This window comes from Molothrus aeneus, chromosome 3 (genome assembly GCF_037042795.1).
Source record: "Molothrus aeneus isolate 106 chromosome 3, BPBGC_Maene_1.0, whole genome shotgun sequence".
Lineage (NCBI taxonomy): Eukaryota > Metazoa > Chordata > Aves > Passeriformes > Icteridae > Molothrus > Molothrus aeneus.
The window spans coordinates 40,222,007-40,239,413 of NC_089648.1; the positions used below are offsets into that span (position 1 = coordinate 40,222,007).

Sequence of the window (17,407 nt, forward strand, 5' to 3'; positions counted from 1 at the left end):
CCTCTAAGCATCTTTGTGGCTCTTCTGGACTTGTTCCAACAGCTCCAGGTCTTTCATGAGCTGGACACAGTACTCCAGATGGGGTCTCACCAGGTCCTTGAGGTGGGCCCCATGGGGTGTGGTGCCAGGCACCCTGGCACGAGTGGAAACAAGTGGGAAGGGCTTGGATAGAAGCTCGAAGAGGCACTAGGGGAGTACAGGGTGGGGACAGTGAGATGCAGGGGACACATGGTGCTCCTGAGGAGAAGTGCGCTGCCCTGCTTGGGAAACACAGCCGTGGTGGCTGCAGTCTCCATGGGCACTGTGCAGACACAGCAGCGAGATCTGCAGTACAGCAGTGTGGAACTCTGTACAGCTTCAGTGTGAGGAACCACAGCTTATGTGAGGGCCTGGTGCACTGCCAGGGACCCCCACAGATTCACAGGATCTGGAAGGGACCACAGGGGGGTATGTGGGGCAACCTTTCTGCTCAAGCAGGGTCATCCTAGAGCACCTGGCACAGGGTTGTGTCCAGATGGTTCTTGAACATCTCCAGTGAGGGAGACTCCACAACCTCTCAGGACAATCTGTTCCAGTGCTCGGTCACCTGCACCGTAAAAAAGTTCTTCCTCATATCCAGGTGAAACTTCCTGTGCATCAGTATCTGCCAATTGCCTCTTGTCCTATTGCTTGGCACCATCAAGATAAGTCTGGATGAATCCTCTTCACATCCATCCTTTAGATACTTATTCACATTTGTGAGGTCCCCTTTCAGTTGTCCCTTCTTGAGGCTGACCAGGCCCAGGTCCCTAAGACTTTCCTCATAATTGGATGCTCTAATCCCTTAATCATCTCTGTAGTCCTCTGCTGCATCTGCTCCAGGAGCTCCATATCTCTCCTGCCCTAAGGAGCCCAGAATAGGACACAGCACTCCAGATGTGTCTCAGCAGGGCTGAGTAGAGGGGCAGGATTGACCTGCTGGCAATGCACTTCCTAATGCATCCAGGATAGCACTGGCCTTCTTGGCCACAAGGACACTGCTGGCTCATGGTCAGCCTGTTTGCACCAGGAGCCCCAGGTCCTTCTCCACAGAGCTGCTTCCCAGCGGGCTGGCCCCAGCCTGTACTGTGCATGTGGTTACGCCGCTGCAGGTGCAAGACCCTGCATTTGCCCTTGTTTGATTTCCGAAGGCTCCTCCCCGCCAAGGCTCCTGTCCCGCTGGCGGCGGGAAGTGACGCGCCGGGCGCGCCGGTGGCGCGGGGGCGGGGCGCGGCCGGGCTCCGGCGGGCGCGGAGCGCGGCGGGAGCGGAGCGAGCGCCAGGTACCGAGTGCCCGCCGCTCCCCCGCGGCCGCCGCTCGCCCCTGCCCGCGGCCGGGCCGCTGGGGCGCGATGGTGCGGGGCAGGCCGGGCCTGGAGGGCGGAGACTTGCGCGGGCCGAGCTCGCTCCGCACCTCCGGGGCGGCCTGAGCCGCGGCCGGGGGAGCGGGGAGGGACTCCCGCGGCGCGGAGGCGGCGGCCGCCTTTCTCTCCCCCGCCGCGGGCAGGGGGCGCCGGGCGCGGGATGGGCGCGGGCAGCGGCGGGACCCTGTGAGGGCGGGCGGCGGCTGCGCGGGGCCGGGGCCGGGGCCGCTGGGTGGGCAGCGAGGAGGGCCGGGGGGCGCGGGCAGGCTGTGGCCGCACGCCGAGCGCTGCCGTGTGGCGGGGGGCGAGCCCGAAAGGGCCCTCGGGGGTGGGTCGGGGCCTCCTCCGGGCTGTCTCCGGCTGCTGGACTCTGTTCCCTGGACCGAAACGTCGCCCGGCGTTTGTAGTGGAGATCGGAGCAAGCCGCGTTAAGCGGGTAGAGGAGGGAGCTCTGCGTAGTCGGTGCCCTGGGTGCAGGTTTTGGCATGCCTGGTATCCAGCCTCCTAATTAAATATCTGGGCTGTCGAGGAGTTGACTTTGTTTCTTCCAGGATAATGTTTAGGCCTCTAATGTACCCACTTTGTAGAACCTGGGTGCTCTGCTTGATACCTTTGGTGACGGTAAAGATGATAATGTCTTATGGTCATGGGTGGAAAAATGCAGGTATTTCTAGCTACAGTGTAAATATTATTGTAGTTCTAAGCTCTCATATCTTAAAAAAAAGAGAGGCTGAATAGGCTGTCTTCAGATTTTCAGGTAGCCTACCTCTGGCCCAGTAATGACCTTGAGTATTTCTTAGCAATAATTAAGAAGCTTAGAAATTAATGGGATAATATTTTATATCATTGGTATCATAACATATAAATTCTCCAGTTCTGTTGTTTATTTTCATAACGCAGCAACAGAAGTATAGTTAAAAAATGAAAGAAGATCATTGTATGTTTCACTTGTGTACTTAAAATTTGTTTTCACATATTTCTTTTTTCCCTGCGTGTCATTACAGTTTGAAATCTGTTAGTGCTTTGTTTTATGGAATTGGATGGAAGAGGTTTTCCTAGCTGTGATTTGAGCTGCGATGCTTTTCTCATAGAAGAAAAAACGTAATTTTTGAAAGCCCAAGTCTTAAAATGGCCAGGAAGAGACTTACAAGCAATGTCAATCAGTAGCTAAGGGAATTAAATTCTTTAAAAAATCAGTGCTTTTGCAGCTAAAGGAAGCTTGGAGTAGAATGAGCATCAGCAGCTTGAGCTGTTTGTGCAGGAGGGTTTGGTTAGCCAGAGGCCTGCCCATGTGAGTCAGGTGACCTGCCAGGGACTTCAGCAGACTCATACTGCAAAGTTTCTATGGAGTGTGCCTGAAAAAGGTTATTTTTATGGATTGTGCATGCGTGTGTATGTACGCGTGAATGTTCTTATATGTATTTGTACGTGGGTGTCTCTTGTCTGAGTCAGCAGCTGATAGGCTTGCTTTTGGGTTTGTGTTTAGATATTATTCTCAGGATATTCCTTTTTTTTCTTTCCAGGCTTTGGTTAGTGTTGTAGACTCATATTTCTCTGAAGCTGATGTTTTCCTAACACTTACAGCTTGGCTTTAAAATCTACTTCGCTGGAATGTTTTAAACGGTTTAAAAACCTCTAGGATTTGAAGTTTATTTAAATTAATTGAAGGAAATACTTCTGGCCTCACCAAAGAAATAACTGGAATCATGGATCAGAACAACAGTTTGCCACCCTACGCTCAAGGCTTAGCCTCCCCTCAGGTAAAAACAAATTATTTAAAATGTAACTATGATCTGCTAGGGATTGAATAATTCTAGTATAAAGCAGAATTTTGAAACCATTGATGTCTATATTCAGAAGTATAAGAAACATGTGGTTTCTTATACATGGAATATATGTGGGATTTCTTAATGGGATTCCTCTTAAGTTGAAACATGACTGACAAGTTGGAAAAATTAATTTAATTTTGGTGGTTGCTCCTTAAACTATGCACATAATGGATTGTTGCTGGGCTATGAATGCAGTGAGTACAGTGAGCACAGTTGGTGTTCAGACAGTTTCAAGTTAAATTGTGGGTCAGAGCTGAGACATGCTTGCAACGTAGTGTGAGAAGTATGTAATGTTCTCTAGATTCCTTTGGGTAGTACTTTATTCTATAGAACACCTGCATTTCCAAGGATTTTCTGATTTTAATTATTTACTACTATATGCTTCAGGTTTGATACGAGCAACTCAGTTAACATAATTTTTGATTCCTCCTGAAAACTTTGTCTCTAAAAACAAAATGGAGTCATCATGATCTGTGGTTTTCATGTCCTGTTTTCTTCTGCAGGGTGCAATGACTCCAGGAATTCCAATTTTCAGCCCGATGATGCCGTATGGCACAGGACTGACACCGCAGCCTGTCCAGAGCACCAACAGTCTGTCCATACTGGAGGAGCAGCAGCGGCAGCAGCAGCAGCAGCAAGCAGCACAGCAATCCACGTCACAGCAAGCCACACAGGGAACATCTGGTCAAACCCCCCAGCTCTTCCATTCACAGACTCTTACCACAGCCCCTTTACCAGGAACCACACCTCTGTACTCCTCTCCAATGACTCCAATGACTCCAATAACTCCTGCAACACCGGCATCAGAGAGCTCTGGCATAGTGCCACAACTACAGTGAGTGCCCATGTGTCAGTGCATCATGTCCTTTCTCAGGTAGCCCTTTAAAGAAAGACTTAGGACCAAATTCATATCAGGAATTAGGTACTGCATTTTGGTGGGAAGGGAGGTCCTGAGAATTTATGTCTCCTGTAGCAATATGAGTAATTTTTACTTTTATTTTTAGCTTAGCTTCATTACTAAACCACTTAGTAATATAAACAGTTTCTTAGTGATTTGTCAATGGTACATCTTTGGAGCATACCAGTGGAGGGTTATATGTCTTCATTTAACACTGTCATAATTTTTAACTCCTTGCAGTTTAGGAGTTCAAGATGTTTCCTTTTCCAATGCTTGCCTAACACTGAGTTTGTGAGAACGTAAAAAACCCTAGAACTAGTTGGAAGAACCCTAGAACTAGGTATGGAAGTATTTTCAGTGAACTTCAGTTTTAAAGAGACTATTTCAGAAATTTTTGGCTGGGACAACGAGAAATGGTTGATACCATAAATTGAAAGAGTAGTTTCTCATATTTTTCTTAATTTTTCTCCTCACTGAGGACCTTTATATTTCCGGGTTTTCCCAGAAAACAAAATTGTTTATCTAGTAACTTTTTAAAACTTTCTGGAGACCTACTGTCCCATCTCCTGGCAATGCATTTACCTCCTGGGTCATTCCCACTAGTTTTGCACCCTCTTCCTTGAAGGGCATAGCAAGGAAAATTTCAGATGGTACTATATCATTTTCTCCTGTTTCCAGCAGCTTCCCTGATTGTGGTGAGGGCTCTCAGCATCAGTAATTTTTCCTCCCAAACTGAAATAGAGGTTCTTCTCATGGGACACTTTTCATAATAGCTGACAGATAAGGAGGAATCAGCAATTATGCCTTAGGAGCTTCTGCCCTACAAAAGGACGTTCCTGAGCCAAAACACTGCTCAGTGCTCCTGTTAGTAGGAAAGATGCCATTCAAACTTGCTTGGAGAAACAAAATAATTTAAAAAAATTGATTAGGCTTGGTTAAAAATGAGGAAGACACATTAATTCCTTATTGTTTTTTTAAATATATTTCTCTGGTCTGTCTTTAGGAATATTGTGTCTACAGTGAATCTTGGTTGCAAACTTGACCTAAAAACTATTGCGCTTCGTGCCCGAAATGCTGAATATAATCCTAAGGTAAGAGAAATGTATTAAGGGTTCATCCTATAACAGATAAATTAAAGGCACAGGTTGTGGCTGCAGGCTGCTGCAATAGACTGAAAAACCTACCTGCTATATATGCAGTTTTATACTGTAGTTAAAAGGGAAATCTTAATAAACTTAGGACATTCAAATTAGTAAAAAGCATTTTTATGCTGAGGTAGCTGTGATGTGCACCAGGTTGTAAGTTGTTAGATTTAGAAAAAACCTAATCAAGAGTGTAGTACACTGGCCAAGCTTTTTGTGGTGGAGGTGCCCTCTGCTGCTGTTCATATGGGCATATTTGTTTGTAGTGCTCAGTGAGCTCTTTTTGCTTATTACTGTGAAATGTCTGATGATGAAGTCTTTTTCCCTATCTCTGAACAAGGAGAAAGGAAAGAAGAGTTAAAATCCTGGACTTCTGCCAGAGCTGTGGTTTCCTCCACCTAGCTGCTCCTCTGGAATTCTTACGGTCACAGGGCATTCACTTATTTTTCATAGTCTCACTACCCTCTGTTCTCTCATGTTCTCCTCCAGTACTTCTGCCATCTCATTGCTTCTGATGGCTAACTTGATGGAACATTAAAATGGATCAAAACAAAACCAATTAAATTGATTTTTTGCATACTGACTTCAAAGTTGCCTGCTGCTTCTTAATAGTAGTAGGGTTCTAAATAAGTGGCATCTTTTTAGTTTGGGAAATCTGAACAACAGCAAAGGACCTGGAGCATTAAATAAAAAAAAAATGTTGTTTCATGTTTCTTTTGGGTGGCTCCTCTTGAAAATGTTATCTTTGCAACAACAGTAGCTGGACACTAATAAAAGTTTAGGTTTTACATAGTTGAATTGGCTTGTCTTGGGAAGGCTTCAGTTTTCCTGGAGTGTGTGTGGTTTTCTTGTTTTAGCATTTAGTATTTTGCTACAGTTGACGTGAACTCTGCTCTTAAAGGTTAAAGCACACATGCAGGCATATTTGATAAATGACTCTTACTGTAAGTTTATACCAGTGATGCTGTTACATAATTGTGAGTAAGGTATTAGCGCAGCAAAAATTTGAGCATGCCTTGGTAATTCCTAATTTAGGGGGTAGGTGGCTGTATAAAATTTGTAGGCTAGAATAATCAATATCAAACGCTGTTTTCCATGGCAGAGGGATAGAAGGCTTATGTAACACGCTCCTGACATTTAGTCAGTAGATTCATCTATCAAAGAAAGATGTTGCTTGGCTATATTATTTAAGTCATATTTTGACAAATGTGCTGTTGGGTAACCCACGCTACCGCCTTGGTTATATCAGCAGAACAATTCATGGGACTGCAGGGTGAGCTGTTCCGAGTTAAATATAACAAACAGGAGTTTTGGTGTGTGTGTGTGTGTGTGCGTGTGTGCGCCCACCTCAGTTTCCAGTATCTCTTGCCTCAAGGAATTTAAGAATATTTGGAAATGCTTGCTGAGAATGAAAAGCTAGAGCTAATGAGGCTGCTGTGTCCTACAGTGGTAGCTGAGCTGACTTCTGTTTACACAGGACTTTGATCTCCAGCTGTTCTGTTTGCTGGTATAGTAACACTGTAATCCATTTTTTTGGATAGTCTTCCATCCTACTTATAAGATAAAATTCCAACACATATGGAGGAATTTTTTAAAAATTGTTTCTATTGCTCTGATGCCAATCTTAGTGTTATTTATATGTTACATACATATGTTATATATATATATATATATATATATGCATAAATATATAGTAATGAGAGATAAACAGGAATGCAGTGGTAAATATCCTTCCTGCCTGGCTCTACCTCTCTGTGTATGTCCTTGAAGGTACTTATGGTTTAAGCATTTCAAGTAAACTTTGAGTGATCTGTAAGTATGTTTGAGTTTAGTTTTCCTTGCACTGCAGTGTAACTTCGATGATGCAGATTTGGTTTTAATGTAATGATGACAGCAGTATGTCACTAACAGTCTCAATGCTCACACTTCAGCGTTTTGCTGCTGTTATTATGAGAATAAGAGAACCACGTACTACTGCACTGATATTCAGCTCTGGAAAAATGGTGTGCACAGGAGCAAAAAGGTATGTTTAGGCATTATGAGCAAGCTAACTCAGGCTGTCTTTTCTTTTGTACCATGATGCTTGTTTATATAGACACATCAAAGTTGTACAGGTACAACTAATCTTGTTTCACAGTTATCTCAGATTATACACATTTCTACAGAAAATGCCTGTTTATGATTGAAGAGACTTCCCAATTTGTGGGGAAATGGTACTTCTGTTTCTGAAGTGCTTTCATTCAGTCTCATAAACTGGTTTGCAGAGGTTATTATATTCATTTTTTGGCCTTGCAGTTACCCGCTTTTTCTAATAATTAAAAAAATTCAGCAACTATGCATTGGAACTGCTTAAATTGTAAGGATGGTGAGAGAAGAATTTTATATTTGAATAGATTCATTCATCACAGGACTAGAGCTCCAAATCTCAAGTTCCTGTGGTCTGATCTGTTCTTAACATGACCATTGAAGGACAAGAATTGAAAACTAAACATAAGCGTAACTCTGGTGGGCAGGAGAGAAATTCTGCTCCAAAGAAGTCTGCTAGGAATCCAGAAGGAATAAACTAATGAGCAGAGATGAATGAATAGATCTGTACAGGGGAACATTTTCTCTGCCTGGTGATACTTGAAATTCAAGTTGTCTTACTCTGCATTGGCAACAGATTCTCAGCTGTTTACAAACCTGAAGCAAACTGAATTCTGCAACAGTGGGTAAGGCTGTGCAGTTGTATTAAACCCATGTTTGAATGCCTGGGCTGAATCAAACAGAAGATTTTGCCAGTTGACAGATTTTTATATAAATCTGTATTTTCTAGCAGTAGTAATTCAAGGTTGTTCTACAGTGAAATCTTAAGTAACAATCTAATCTTAAGTACTTAATCTTAAGTAACAGTCCCATTAGAGGGACTCTGGTCAATATTTTAAAATGTAAAAGGTATGGATTTATAATTTACTGTTTTGTGTCATGAACAGTGAGTGCAACACTAATGGTGTCCAGGAGCCTATTATCAAAATTAGCATGAAAATCAGTCAGTGGTAGTTGTTAATTTTGGATGTAAAAATTTCGCATGTGAACTCCCCTCTCCCTCCACACAGACTTTTTTCCCCAGTTAGGTATTTGGGGTTTAATGCTGTTTGCTTGAAGTAATATTTAACTGAGGAGGTAATACAGATATCCTTTTCTCACTTCAGTGAGGAACAATCCAGACTGGCTGCAAGGAAGTATGCAAGAGTTGTTCAGAAACTGGGTTTTCCTGCAAAATTTTTGGATTTTAAAATTCAGAATATGGTGGGCAGCTGTGATGTGAAATTTCCCATCAGACTGGAAGGATTGGTACTCACACACCAGCAGTTCAGCAGGTAAAAAAAGGCTTGCTTATGTTTCATTCTTGTTGCATACTATCTTAGAAGGTGACATCTGTTTAGATTATTCCCTTGCACCACAGGGAAACCTGCATCGTTGTTCCCATCTCTGCACTGCCTCAGGTGTAACTGAGGCTGCCCAATGTGAACCTGTCAAAATTTGGTTTTGACAGATTCACATTGCTGCCCTCCCCAAGTTTCAGAGAAGTCTACATCTGCTCTGCCAGTCCTAGACTGGGCCCTGAAGATGGGGTGGAACATGGGTCTGCAAGCACATTTAAATACTCTCTCTTCTCTTACAGCTACGAGCCGGAATTGTTTCCTGGCCTAATCTACAGAATGATTAAGCCAAGAATTGTTCTGCTTATTTTTGTTTCAGGAAAAGTGGTTTTAACTGGTAAGTGAAGACAGCATCTTACTCCAAGAGGTGAGATTTAGACTGTATGACAGAGAACAGACAGGGATACATAAGCTGCCAGGTATTTTCCTTTAGAGATGACAGTACTGAGAAAGGAGACTTAATAGAGTATTCCATGGATGGAGTGTTAAGGAAACTTCCCTGTGCAGCCATCCAGCAGTCACCCTGGCAGTCAGAGCCACACCAGCTGCAGCAGGACCAAAGCCTGTTTGGAGTGGGCAGCTTCAGCAAATCCAGCAGGTGTCCTGCTTGACTCCCTACACATTCCACTCACACAGTCAGACCAGGTTTTCTTGAGGGCTCAGCACCAGGCTTTGTTATGCAAAGATTCAGCAGTTCAGGCCTCTTGTCTGGGTGTGCTTCACCCAGAGCTCAACCTGCAGCTCAGCACTGCCACTGCACACACAGCTACCAGCACCATGTTCCTTAACAGATGGGAATGCACAAAGCAACAGCACATTTGGCTAGATCAAAGGAACAATCATCATGAACCCTAGTCAGGTGTGCAGGTGCCCAAAAAGCTGTAAGAACGTAAGATCTTTCTGGCAAAATCTGAAAGACTGTTTCTGTGGCTGAGCATGTGACTGAGCTAGCTTTTCTTTGGCAGCTTGGTTGCAGGCTGCTGCCATGCTCTATGATACAGCAGCCAAAGAAGGGGAGATACTTGAGCTCTAGGACATCCTCAACCTCTGGTGCTCAACCTACTCCCTCCATTTTTTCTCATGCTGTGTCTTACTAGGAAGAAGAAACCCGCAAGCCCCACAGACAAAAGAAGGATCATGTCCCTGCAGTGTGGGGAAATGCAATTCTCTGCAGTGGTCTCCATTGCCAGACCTTCCTCCCCCTGATACTCACACTCTCAAAACAAGCTCCACCAGTTAGGCCTTTCTGCACAAACATCCTACAGGGCTGTGCTTTGTTGTTGGGTCTCTTGTGGAAATCATGTATATGAAAATTCATTTGCAACATAGCATCGTGGCAGAGATGCTAGTGAAAGTTTTAGCAGTTGTCAGATTAAACAGAGAAGGCTGGTAATGTAAGCTCTCTATGAAATGTGTTAAAAAGGATTGTAAAAATGGGGATTTATGAATACATGTAGGTTTTATATAGACTTGCATTCACATACACATTCTAAAAGCTAAAATTAAGTATTTGGCGAAAGGTACAAACTAATTGAATCCCTTCTCTTTTTGCAGGTGCTAAAGTACGAGCAGAAATCTATGAAGCATTTGAAAACATCTATCCTATTTTAAAGGGATTCAGAAAGACAACGTAACAGTTTCTACACGTTTCAGAGAAATCAGGGGTATATTTTAAAAGGTATTGTGTATGGCACAGCAGTAACAAGAAACGGACTTCCAGTGCAACTGCAACACCAGGACTTGGACTATTTCCCAGTTAGTGCCTACTTCCCTGATGCTCAAGGGGAACTGTTTTCTTGAATATGTCTACTGAGTTACTGTGAGTTGCTTTACTGGGCTGTTCCTGGAGCAGCCCCTCCAACTTTTATTTATATTCTAGCTTTTAAATAGTTTTAATGCCAGTTCTATTAATAGAAAAAATCTGTAAGTTGGTTTAAAGACAAATGCAACTGTGTCACTCAGTATAAACCACTTTAACTGCCATGTATATATGTTTTAAGTTCCTTCCATAAGACCATGGTTTTTATAATTTTCAGAACTTTAGCTTTTAAATTTTTTCAATTTTAAATTTCTTTGGTGCCAGACACATTCCCTCTTTCCAGTATTAAGCAAGATAGAATAAATTTATTAATTAAAATGGCTCACTGTACATATATATATAATATATACCTTTCTTCTCTTTCCTTCTTCAACTCCACATGTACAATAAACCCTGTTTATACAACTATGGGAACTGTCTTAATAAATTTTAAAATTACCCAGCTTGGTAGAATGAAATACATTGAATGACTTTTTTTATTTAACAGATTTTTTAATAGCAGATGCACTGCTCTAAGTGACATGTTGTTTTGAGAGAATCTTAGCAGTGCTCTGGCTTGCTTACCAGCAGTCACACCCTTGGCAATGTCCACCTTGAATATTTCCAACATGTTAAAGCAAAAGAGACAACTGGTTAAAGAAGCTTGTGTTTGAGTATGTGTTGCCTTATGTTCAACAGATGGCATATAGGTAAGTCTTAAATAGCTGCACTTGACTGAAACAATAGATCCCTGCTTAGCTTCTAGAATTTCTTTAAATTACTACCTTTGTATTTTACCAGCTGTGACAGCCTCACTATATTAGTGTTCCTGTAAAATGTCAAAGCCCTTCCAACTGGAGTCAGCACATACATAATCTTCCTTCTGAACGATGCTTGAAGCCTAATAGGCTCAGAGCTAAAAATAAACTTTTTTTTTCCTTCAGGAAATTTCCAGGAATAATAACCTCTCTATGACTTACACATTATTTCAAACAGCTTTTATCTGAAACTAACCCAAATGTAAACAATGGTCTCATTTCTAAGTTGGTGTTTCATTCCAGACAAAATTAAGTTTTGGCTGGCTTTGATACTGCCCCATTTGCACATCCTGAGTGACCTTAATCTTCAGACTTCTCTCTAGATCAGTGTCTCTCCAGGTGTTCTAATGACTGGTTTCATGGATCTTACCAGAAAGATGCTGTTTATTAATGCAGCTGTGCAGGATATGCTCAAGCACTGTGTTGCCTTCAGTGCTGTGCCACTCTGTGCTGTGAGCTCATTAATGTTCCTGAGAGCTCTTGGCTATAACTGTATGGCTGTCTGTGCTTTTGTAGGACCTGAACTATTACCAACTTATGTGCAAAACTCTCTTCAACTCTTCAGAAAGCTTGAAGCCCCAAGAAACCATAGGACAGTTTTCAACACAATCAGTCAAGCTGTACTACAGTGACTTGAGACAGTTTGCTTTTTCACAACACAGACCAGGCCTTCAAACTACCCTGCTAGAAATTAAGTCCTGTGATAACAGAACCACTTCCAGGTACAGCATTCTCTGCCTGCTTATTTGAGTACTTTCAATGCCTGAATGATTTCAAAAACCCCACAGTGGGCCCCACAGAGTCACAGGTAAGCAGCCATGAATGGTTGGAGCAGGATAAGGGAATAAGTAACTGAAGTCAGTTCTGTAGGGAAACACACAAAAAAGCCTTTTCTGCAAATACTGCCATAGCCATAGAAGTAGTTAAGCAACTACCACAGTAAAGTTCAGCATTATGGTTTCACTATTCTCTTGCCTCAGCTATTTGGCACTCATACAGTGGAAGAATCCCTGCAGACTTTAGGTAGAATTCAGCCTGAAAATCTGCTGCTACAGGCAGTGTGTAACAGACAAATGTGTTCTGGTAGGGCTGACTTTGTTTAAACTGCTTCTGCACCAGGTAACCAAGTTAAACTATTGCATGGGGCTAATAGTTTTAAAGTCAGATAAAACACTTAATTTTTGTGCATTTTACCTCAACCACTCAGTCAGAACATGTGACAAACTCCCAAGCTGGGTTTATGTATCTGCTGAGAAAGGGAAGTAGATTTAAATTCCACAGCAAAAGGTTATGTAGCTTTATTTTAGCTGACTCATGTACAGCTCTTCAACATAAGCACTGGAGTGGGTTTACAGTAGTCTGCTTTTCTTTGAATGAATATTAATTTTTGAGTAGCCTGATGAAAATCCTGACAGACTACAATCTTTTAAGTTTTTGAAGTTCCATTACCAACAAAATATAATTTCACCAATCCAAAAGTTTTTCATCTTTATTTAATAAACTTCCAGAAATGAGATTTGAAATAAGGCTTTCTGAACAAATGCATCTGGCTTCATTACCAGGTTGAAGTAAAAGCTCCTCTGGAGCACAAGAGAGGCTGTCAAGGTCTAGTTACAGCAGTTTTATCACTGTTACAAGATGCACTGTTATCAGTGACTTCAACTACCTGTTTGCATAGTGCAGAGGTGCAGTGAAACAAACCAAGTATTCCATTTGGATTACTCAATTTCATAAAGTACAGCCCATGGAATAGTCTTGTTTCCATATGAACTCTTCCAGGTATTCACTTTCCCCGCCACAGCTGTCAGCACAAGTGTACACCACCAGCGTTCCCCAGTCAATGCTCTCTCCAAGGCTGTCAACCTGAAGGTGATTCAGGAGCTGTGGCATAATCTTCAAGGAAAACCAAAAGGTTTAGAGGCAGGCCACAGACTTCTCCCCTCTCCCCACTTCTCTTGAAGAACAGTCCTGCATTTGGTGTAAGAATTTATATTCTCTTACACCAAAATCCCAACTGAAGCTACTATGTATATGGCAGCTCAAATAACCAAATTTGGAATTCTAGGTAAGTTTTATTTGGCCTTATAAGACTTGCCTGATTTGTGAGCCTCCCACCATTTGAAATTCCATTAGTAACTATGTTTTGCCTTTCCATGACATAAGTGTGTTCATCATACATACACCTCTAGCATTCAAAGTTCTACAGCTGAATGCTTCCAGCCAAACTTATTTATAATGCACACAATGAATTGAAAAAGCACTTATAAAAGTAAATAAAGGCTCTGTACGATCATTTAGTGTAGTTAGTTTGTTGCTCAAATTACAAGCCAACACCTATACAATTAGATCCTGAGTCGGAAATACATTACCTGTATTATTTTTAAATGAGCTTACATACCTGGAATTCAAATATCCTTTTGGCACCACATACACAATTTGGGATATCTTTTTCTTCAGGCCTATTTTCACCTGACACCCAGAGTGGACCTTCTCCACCTCTGCAGTATCTAATAATCTGAAACACAGCAGAAAGTTTAAGTTCTTGTGACTATCCTTTCATCTTGCTATAAAATAGGTGTTTAGTGACACAAAGCTGTAGATAGAGCAGAAAAAGGTCAGTTCTTTAACAACCATAGCAAAATATAATTTGCAAATGCAGCATTCTAAATAAGACAGGTTGCTTATATGAGTTTTCTTAACTATGTGAGTCATGCAAGTATTCATACCATATTTTTTCAGTGACCCAGGGGATCATTTGTAATTCCCTAACCAAGGGATCCAGAAATGCAAGGTTGTATATGTTACAGTCTTGGGGCAGAGAAAGAGCAGCTGGAGAATTAGCACACAGACCTGCACACAGTTAGGAATGCAATCCAGATCTTTCTGTCTGCAGTTCTGCATCTAAATACAAGCAGACTAGCCTAATGTTCCAAAAGGTATTTTCTTATCCTTTGTTTTTCAGTTATTAGCAAATCACACATCATCAGCAAAGGACACTTGGACAGATCAGTCAGTAGAGAGATGGTCAGAGAGAGTGAGGCACATACCTAAGGCAGAGAATGGAACAGACTCAGTCTCCTACTTTCTGAGTGTGCACCTTAACCCCTCAGCTACCAGGCAAAACATGGAGAGAATTTCTTCACCACTTTGATGGATTTAGGACTGTGTCTTCTCTGAATGAAACCAGGGACCATGGTTTTGTTTGACAATGTAGCTTTTTAGCCTTTTGCAGTAAGAAATAGCATGGGGGAAGGATTTCTGTTTTAAATAGTAGAAATTCTAAAGCCATCCTTCAACCTTAAAAACAGCCAAGCCACCCCCCAATGCAGCTGGTGACACTGACAGAGCTCTTCTCTGCAGTTTTTGTTCTGCTGAGAAGGAAGGCCAGCAGGGCTGCAGGCTGGGGGAACAGTGCAGTGGTTCCCCATGTCCTTTGGTTTGAACCATGTCTCAGGATGGTGGCTCCTTCCACACTGGGGAGGATTCAGCGCCCTCGTGCCACCTCATCCTGACCAGCGGCTGTTTAAGATGGCTGAGCAGGTGCTAAACTCTTACTTGGGCACGAATTAAGTTCAGCACATAAGGAAGATGAGAGGGTGTGGGTTAGGTGTGTAGAGGATGAGGAGGCATCCCTGTTTCTAACTAGTACAAAACGCTGCATGTGCAGCAGGATGCTGTGTCAGAACCACTACTTTCAAAGGCTGCCCCATCTTCTGACCTGCTCTGGTTCAGCAGCTACTCGTTTTTTAAACATTTGGAAGATCTTTTCTTCTGCAGTCTCGTGTTTTGCCATTGCTTCCAATGTCTCTTCATCTAAGGACTGAAATGCTTCATCTAAGCAAGAAAGAAGAACAGTAAAACTTACAGGCTGATATAAGACACTAAAAATTAAAAACAGTATTAGCACGTGTGAATTTATTTTGCTTCATAAGTCATTCCTGGCATAAATCTAAGATCTTTTTTCTTTTCATGACATGTTAAGATTTGGTCACACACAGGTCCATTTACTAGTTTTAGCTGCATTTTAAACAGATGTCAGTACTGAATACTGGAAAGGGAAGGAGTTAATCTACCGAAGTTTATGGCTCCCAGCAGATATCACTGAGACTACAGAACTTTCAGGATACCACACTGGAAAAAGGCCTGCATGCTGCTCATGTGCCAGACTTCAGTTTTTAGCACTGAAGAGTGTATCTGTTACACTCCAATAGCCACGTCAACTGGGGCCACTAAACACTCTTGAGACAGCTTTGGACCACAGCAAGGGACCACCAGGAACCCAGCATCCTTTCCTGGCACCACCACAAACTGTCCATCCTGGGTGTCTTCAAAGACAGTGTGGTTGCAGCAAACCCATTGTGAATTTAGGGGGAGCAGGGAGGAAGGAGCCTGCACTTCAACAGTTAAAATATCCTCAAACCAGTTCTCTGCTAGAATAGAGAAGAAAATTTTATTTTCCATAAAGTAAGACAAATTGAACTAAGTCAAGCCAAGACAATCTAACAATGTGCTGATTTCAGCAGCATCCAGCAGCAGGTGCTCAGTCCTGTCCTTCTCACTTGAGATGTTCCTGATCTACTGGAAGCACACAGGGACACAGTGTAACTCCAAGCTACCTGCAGCGACAGCTGCTTCAACAGCTCCTGGGGTCAGAGCTTAGTAAGTCTCTCCCAGAAAAGCAACTTATATTATGGGATGTCTACAACAAATTAACTTTGCAAATGACTGCACGTTTAGCCTTTTTTCACCAGCAGTTTACAAGGAACACTTAAAAATCACAGTATTGGATATCTTAAAGATGTGATAACAGGCATAACCAGGAAGAATTACAGGCAGTATGTTATTTCTGACCTGCAGTGCCTGCAGCTCCAAGTTCCTCTTGATCTTTTGCGTCCTTTGATGTATCTTCAGCTCCTTGTTCATCATCAGTGCTGTCAGCAGGAAATTCTGGTTCCTCAGGTTCTATCAAAATTTCATATTCCGGAAAAAGGAATTCGTTATGCTCTGGAATTGCATTTGCCAAGTCATCTAGAAAACAGAAGACAGACACCACTTCACAACGTCATCTAGTATTTCACGTCCTTCTCCCCAAAAGCTACACAGCAAACTACATAGCAGAAGTATTGCATGAGCAAGAAAGATTTACATCACTGCTAGACCTGACCTGACCTGAAGGTAAGAAACACTGTTATGTTAAGGACAGTGGAAAACTGCAACAGGCGTCCTGTTGCTTTGAGCCTCTGTAAATCCAAGTGACGTGGAAGGCAGACCAAACAGTGCTAGCAGCAGCATTTAAGAATTCAAGAGCTGCGGCTCGGCAGCTCGGTGCAGTATTAACCACAGCTGGCACGGGTGCCAGTTCCCCGTTGCAGAGGTCTCCGATGGCGGCGGACCCACCTCCGGCGGCGTGCTGCCCGCAGGAGCGGCGGTGCCCGCGCCGCCAGTCCAGCGCCTGGTGCTCGGGCCCGCAGTAGGCGGCGCGGCGGCAGCGCCCGCAGCAGCGCGGCCCGAGGCAGCCGCAGACGCGGCAGAGCGCGGCGCCGCTGCTCAGCCGCCGCGGGGGCGCGGGGGCCGGGCCCGGGGGCGGCTCCTCGGGGGGCGGCTCCTCGGGGTACGTGTCGTTCCGCCGCGGCAGCTGGCTCCGGAACACTGCGGGCGAGACGCGCCGGTCAGCGGGGCGGCGGCCGGCGGCCCTCGCCCCGTCCCTCCCCGCGTCCCCGCGCCTCTCTCACCGCGGAAGGGCCCGCCCGGGCCCGCCAGGCGGTAGCAGGCGGCGCCGCGGCAGGCGAACACGAAGAGGGTGCGGTGGAAGGCGTCGGCGCGGCCGGGCAGCGGCGCGTACAGCTGGAGCAGGAAGGCGCAGGGCTGCTGGCAGCGGCCGCAGCGCAGAGCCGCGGGGCCCGGCAGCCCGGCCTCGCCCAGCCACGCCGGCCGCCCCCCGACCTTGCTGGGGAAGTAGGTGCTGTGCAGCCGCCAGGCACCGCCCGGGCCCTCCGCCGCCGCCGCGAAACCCAACTCCACGCCGGGAGCCATGCCGCTTCCCGTCCGCCCTCACGCTCCGAGAGGGGCGGGCGCTGCACGGCCCCGCCCGGCCCGGCCCGGCTCTCCCAGCCCCACCC

General features: G+C 44.2%; 2 protein-coding genes across 2 annotated transcripts; one reads left to right on the forward strand and one right to left on the reverse strand.

Annotated features, from left to right (window-relative positions):
* Positions 1-1,236: 1,236 nt before the first annotated feature.
* On the forward strand, positions 1,237-10,933 carry TBP (TATA-box binding protein). Its single transcript, XM_066546723.1, has 8 exons — positions 1,237-1,300; positions 2,905-3,141; positions 3,714-4,045; positions 5,112-5,199; positions 7,182-7,273; positions 8,442-8,609; positions 8,915-9,009; positions 10,227-10,933. The coding sequence occupies exons 2-8, from the start codon at positions 3,088-3,090 to the stop codon at positions 10,304-10,306; spliced, it is 909 nt and encodes a 302-aa protein (XP_066402820.1). The 5' UTR covers positions 1,237-1,300; positions 2,905-3,087; the 3' UTR covers positions 10,307-10,933.
* Positions 10,934-12,747: 1,814 nt separating this feature from the next.
* PDCD2 (programmed cell death 2) lies at positions 12,748-17,345 on the reverse strand. Its single transcript, XM_066546722.1, has 6 exons — positions 17,021-17,345; positions 16,686-16,937; positions 16,140-16,316; positions 15,007-15,122; positions 13,687-13,803; positions 12,748-13,181 (listed from the first exon to the last, which is right to left on the reverse strand). The coding sequence occupies exons 1-6, from the start codon at positions 17,319-17,321 to the stop codon at positions 13,017-13,019; spliced, it is 1,128 nt and encodes a 375-aa protein (XP_066402819.1). The 5' UTR covers positions 17,322-17,345; the 3' UTR covers positions 12,748-13,016.
* Between the last annotated feature and the right edge of the window lie 62 nt (positions 17,346-17,407).

Bases quoted from the DNA above. Each gene is read 5' to 3' on its own strand.
- PDCD2 (XM_066546722.1), bottom strand. From the start codon at position 17,321: ATGGCTCCCGGCGTGGAGTTGGGTTTCGCGGCGGCGGCGGAGGGCCCG. The intron at 16,938-17,020 runs GTGAGAGAGGCG...TCTCGCCCGCAG, and splicing joins CCCGGGCGGGCCCTTCCGCG to TGTTCCGGAGCCAGCTGCCG. The intron at 16,317-16,685 runs GTGGGTCCGCCG...TCTGTTTTCTAG, and splicing joins CGGGCAGCACGCCGCCGGAG to ATGACTTGGCAAATGCAATT.
- TBP (XM_066546723.1), top strand. From the start codon at position 3,088: ATGGATCAGAACAACAGTTTGCCACCCTACGCTCAAGGCTTAGCCTCC. The intron at 3,142-3,713 runs GTAAAAACAAAT...TTTCTTCTGCAG, and splicing joins AAGGCTTAGCCTCCCCTCAG to GGTGCAATGACTCCAGGAAT. The intron at 5,200-7,181 runs GTAAGAGAAATG...CTCACACTTCAG, and splicing joins ATGCTGAATATAATCCTAAG to CGTTTTGCTGCTGTTATTAT.